This window comes from Oryzias latipes, chromosome 2 (assembly GCF_002234675.1).
Source record: "Oryzias latipes chromosome 2, ASM223467v1".
Lineage (NCBI taxonomy): Eukaryota > Metazoa > Chordata > Actinopteri > Beloniformes > Adrianichthyidae > Oryzias > Oryzias latipes.
The window spans coordinates 12,564,242-12,569,810 of NC_019860.2; the positions used below are offsets into that span (position 1 = coordinate 12,564,242).

Consider the following 5,569-nt stretch of genomic DNA (forward strand, 5'->3'; position numbering starts at 1 on the left):
AGCCGCTGCCAAAACGAAGAAGCTCCATGAAAAAAGGCAAAGCTATGGGAGAATAGGCAGATCAAAACCCATTATGAGATTTGAAACTCTGTTTTTGTGTCACCTTTGGGGAAACCTTTCCTCAAATCTTGGGGATTTGGTCTTTAAATACACACGGGCCTTTAATATACACACATATTTATGCAGGGAGCCAGGACACAATTGTTGGGGATTTGTTGTGGGACTGCAGCAAGGAAAATCGTGTTTTTCTCTGTGGATTTTCACAGCAGTCAAATTTTGCCTTTTTTTCTTTTTTTACAGGAGCACAAGACCTGCATGCATAATAAGCGTCTGCTCAGGTGTCAATTCAAAGCAAACGCTTGGCTTTTTTTTAAATTTTTCACTAATACATCTAAGATTTTAACCACATTTTGAAATTGTAAAGTTTTAGTGCACTTTAGTACACTTTTAAACAAAGACAAAGAAAAATGATGCCCAAAATATCATTGAATGCAGTTGCTAAGCAACGAGTATGGGAAATCATCCGCGAAATTCAAATCCTGCAGCGGGAGGACACGTTTAGTGGGTTTTGCTGAATTGGCGAGCATGTCGGGAAAGAAAAGAAAAGAAGAAAAAATTGAAAGAAAACAGAAAGTTTGCAGCACGTTTTCCCCTTTTTCATGCACAGCATTTTGGAGAAGAAAAACCAAAACAAAACAAAAATACCCACATCAGGCCCTAAAACGATATTATTGTGCACGTTTAACGCTCAAAAATTGTACTCAATCCTTTTTGCGCATGTCAACAAACAGCTCTATTTTTTTTTTACAATTTTATTTCCAAAAACAATAAAATAACACAAGAAAACAAGTCCCCAGAACAACAAAGAGAGCAGTTCATTCTAGCAAATTTATTGTGTCTCAATCAGCTCGTATACGGAACCACTACTGAAATTAAATTACAATCAGGTGATCACATCAAAATATAAACCCTAGGACATCGGTCATCGTGGTGATTTGTGCTCCTTAGAAACAAAAATAAAATAGACAGAAAAATAGAAAATAAAAAATAAAAACAGAAAATAAGGAGGAGGGGGGCTTCTTACACAAATAAATTACCTGGAATAATTCATGTGTATTCCCAATAAAATATTAAAACACTTTGATGAAAAAAGTAAATAAACACAGATCAGCAGCTGATCTAGTGATCTATATTGCCGGCTTTACAGAAGATTATTATGATTTTTTTGTCTGTTTTTTCTTGTGTGTTTATTAAAACCTACCAAAGAATACTGCTTACAAAGGGCAGCATTGATAGAATATCCACAGCACCCACTCAGTCACACTTGGCCACAGATTTTTTTTTGTTCTTTTTCAGTTTGTTTTTCCTCAAATAAGTGCAGCTGAAGTCTTTTACAAACGTCTTTTGGAGGTTTGGGGATAAGAAAAGGAAGAATCCATCCATGGAGTCCGTTAAATAATTAAAAAAACGAAGAGAGGAAAAAAAGAGAGGGGACTGATCTTTGAGATCAGGCGTGGGGACAGACAGTCCTGTGGTCCTTTTTTTCTCAATGAGAAATAATGGGGAGAAAAGGGGGGGGGGGGGTTGAGATGACAAATCTCTAATCCTCTGCGCGTCTTTGTGGGGAAAATTTCGGGGGGGAAAAGATGGAAGCGTCGTGGATGTTGCAGTTTGTCTCATATTAGAGGAGGATTTAAAAAAAATGTAAGAAAAAAAGGTAAAGTAGGTAAACGGGGGTGGTGAAAGAAGAATCAAAAGAAATACTTCCTCCTTGGTGTGTCTCAATGCGCCAGAATCACCTGGTGGAATGAACTTGTGGTTGTCACCCTCTGGTCGCTCGCTTCACTTGCATCTTTTAAGTAATCTACTAAAAAATGCCCCTGAAAGAAAAAAGCAGAAGGAACCTTTTAGGTTAAGACAATCAGGGCCTGGAAGAAGGTGTTTTTTTTTTCAGAATGGAGGGAGGGAAAAGAGGAAAAACTGAAAAAAGAAGGGGAAGGCTTTGCTTTTTTGTTTAATTTTCTGGTGAAAAATAGATAACACTTTTGCAGTCTCATAATCACAGTATCAAAAAAATTGTTTCATGGCGATAGTCTGTTTAAGTTTAAATATTCTGTTGTTTTCTATGTTTCACTGAACATTCGTTTGCAGTCCATGGAGGGGGGCGGTGTTTCTGCACTCACATTGCCGACCTGAGAGTACACATCCTCCGGCGTCTGCGCCACTCCTGGAGGCGTCATCCGCTTTTCCTTCTGTCTCCTATTGCAAAACCACACTCTGACCACCTCCTTCTCCAGCTGCAGGTTGTCCGCCAGCGTGCTGATCTCCTGCGCGGAAGGTTTGGGGCATTTCAGGAAGTGGCTCTCCAGAGCCCCCTTCACGCTCACCTCGATGGACGTGCGCTTTTTGCGCTTCCTCCCTTGCGCTGCGATCTTGTCGATGCTCGTGGGACTCCCCGTGGAGGAGTCGGCCTCCTCCAGCCACTTGTTCAGCAGAGGCTTAAGTTTGCACATGTTCTTGAAGCTCAGCTGCAGCGCCTCAAACCTGCAGATGGTGGTCTGAGAGAAAACGTTCCCGTACAGGGTGCCCAGCGCCAGGCCCACGTCCGCCTGCGTGAAGCCCAACTTGATCCGCCGCTGCTTAAACTGCTTGGCGAACTGTTCCAGGTCATCCGAGGTCGGCGTGTCGTCGTCCGAGTGGGGGTCGTGGCTGTTGACCCCTCCGTGGTGCTGGTGGTGCGGGTGCTGGTGGTGATGGTGATGGTGGTGGCTGCCGTGTTCCAGATCCGGGGTGTCGCCCCTCACCAGTCCCGGGTGCACCAAGGTCTGCCCACCCGGACTCAGCATGCCGTTCACAGTGAACCCCCCGGGCTGGGAGTAGATAAGCGACTGCTGCTGCTGCTGCCCGCCGGAGATGGAGTTGATGTGCGCCGCGGTGGTGCTCCCCCACGTGCCGGCGTGAGTGTGATGGGGCGCTAAATGAGGCGGCCTGTGGTGCAGAGCGGTGCCCGTGTGCAGATCGTCTCTGGCGGGGTTTTTCACGTCCTGCTGCTGCGGGCTGCCCGTCATCCCCACGGGGCTCGTCGACCAGGGCGAGCCGGCTTCAGCTGCAGCAACCGCGGCTGCAGCAGCCGCCGCCGCGGCGTGCGGCAGCGACGTCACCCACTGGTGGGCATGGCTCAGCATGTGTCCCCCGTTGCTCGCTGCCATGGCCCCCTGCATAAAGTCACTCTGCACCATCTTAACCGAGGGGTCTCCTCTGTAGCCCCCGGACCCAGAAGTAACCGCAGCGCTGCCCGGCTGCATGCCCCCACCTCCGGAGTCAGAGTGCACGATGGAGCCGGACGATAAGATGCTATTGCTGGGTAGATAAGGATTGGACGCGGCGGTGGCCATTCCGTCAACCCTTATGAATATATTTGTAGATAACCCCCCTCCCTTTTTCCCCCTTCTCCTCTTTTTCTTCTTCTACAGTCACTTCTTTCGAGCAGGAAAATTGTATCTCATGAATTATTCAAACTTTAAAAGTCTCTTTCTTTTTTTGGCAAACACCATGGACTTCAAAAAACAGAAAGTTGCATAAAATCCGTGTTTACAACATTCTGTCCATCCATGAGAAGTCGCGTAAAAAAAGGAAAATGGAAAAATAAAGCTCTTTTAAAGCAATTGGAAACTTTTGCAAGGACATTAAAATAAAAAATAAAAACAACGACTATATATATATATATATATATATATATATATATATATATATATATATATATATATATATATATATATTTGAAAAAAAGGAAAAGGTCCCAGACAAACTTCAAGGCGGAAAATAAAGAGTAAATTCTCCACAAAGTCCCGATTTATGTCCTCTTTGGGATGAGAAAAAACATTTAGCAGAGCGTCCTCGCTTCTTTTGTAATTCACTCGCAGAGATTTCTCCCCTCGCTTTATTCTTTTCTCCTCCTCTCCTCCTTTATAGCTCTGTCTCTTTGTTCTGTTTTGATGTATATAAACCTGCCAAACCGCAAACTGCCGTTCAAGTACGATCCAGCGCCGCTCTCATTCGCTGCCTCTCTCACTCCTCCTCTCTCTCTTCTCCCCACACCGTAGCCCCGCCTCCTCTGGCGTCCAAGCCCCTCCTCTGTCCGTGCGCGCTGATTGGCTACCCGCAGCGTGATTGGCGGGTCTCGCTGTCGACGCTTCCTTCCGGCTGTTCCGATTGGCTGATTTTTAATTGCGATCCAAACAAAACGGTGACTCCATAGTAAACATAGAAAGAGAGTTGAACGCAAACAGAACTTAATATATTAGATTTGTAGCATTAAAAAACAAACTTCTCTCCCCTAAATAACTAAAAATGAAAGCATGCAATCATGACTTCAATAGTTTAAGGAATGTATTTAGACCTGTAGGTGAAAATTGGATTCATCTTCATCTTTATTGTAAAGTCAGAGGTTGGGTTTCTTTTGGGAAATGGAAAGCTTTTGCTGCTATGACTGCCAACAATGCAAGTTTTTTCTGCATTTTTTTGAAAGCTTTATGAAACAACTTGTTCCAAAAAACGTGGCATTTATTGGATTTTAAAAGGAAATACTAGTTTAGGGATTAGCTTTCTATACAACTTGAACAACGTTTTCTGCCTTTGGTCAAAATATCAATTATCCAGAAGCTTGACTTGTCTGTCCATAAGGCACAGTTACAGTTGAGATTTCTTTGGAATAATTTATGTTTTAGTAAATGGTTGTCCTTCTTGCTACAGAGCTAAGAAAGCACACCCTTTGTTCTTCCAAATATTGTATTCTTTCAATAAGAATCATAAAAATTAGTCTAAATAAAACATCCAATTACTTGTAGTTCAAAATAAGTGACTTGTACATTTATAAAACTAGGAAAAATATCATCAACAATTAAGGAATTTCACGTTGGCTATTCCATTTTTTAAACAACTAAAGCATTGTTTAAAAGTGGGATAGGTTGTTAAAAATATACAACTATGGCCCAGGACAAGCAGGCAACGTTTTTATGATAAATAACGGCTTAAAGACACTTAAAAAATGATAAAAACAAGATATCTTGTGCTTTACATGAAATAGGAGAGACATTTAATATATAATTCTTTTTTGGCAAACATAATTCACAAAAAAAGCTTTTAACTATTGCTAAAAATGCAAAAATATTGATCATGTCATGTAAAAGGTGCGAGGGAGGCCTTTTATCTCCCAAACCTTTCCTCTTCAAAACCTGATTTGGAGCCTCGTGGAGTTTGTTTACATTTAATAGACAGGGACCAAATCCATTGGGACCCCCCCCCCCTTTCCTGTTCATTAATATATAGTATGGATTTGTATAAATTGCTCTTAAAGCGCAAACGCAAGCAAAAGTAGTGGTAAACGTGCAGTTAAAGCCAGTTCTGCATCCTCTGTGTTTTTTTCCTCTATTTTCTTATTATAAAAAAGGGAAATGTCCTCAAGTTTCCCGCTGGGGGAGTTCATTTATTTTGTATGCAAAGGGAGGAAAAAACAGACAGAAAGAAAAGGGGGGTGAGGGAAAAAAATCATCCCCAAGTATAACAAGAG

At 42.4% G+C, this 5,569-nt stretch overlaps 1 protein-coding gene across 1 annotated transcript; it reads right to left on the reverse strand.

Annotated features, from left to right (window-relative positions):
• Positions 1-796: 796 nt before the first annotated feature.
• Positions 797-4,040, reverse strand: LOC101162433 (POU domain, class 3, transcription factor 3-B). The gene is made up of 2 exons (XM_023964776.1): positions 2,184-4,040; positions 797-1,880 (listed from the first exon to the last, which is right to left on the reverse strand). The coding sequence occupies exons 1-2, from the start codon at positions 3,393-3,395 to the stop codon at positions 1,782-1,784; spliced, it is 1,311 nt and encodes a 436-aa protein (XP_023820544.1). The 5' UTR covers positions 3,396-4,040; the 3' UTR covers positions 797-1,781.
• Between the last annotated feature and the right edge of the window lie 1,529 nt (positions 4,041-5,569).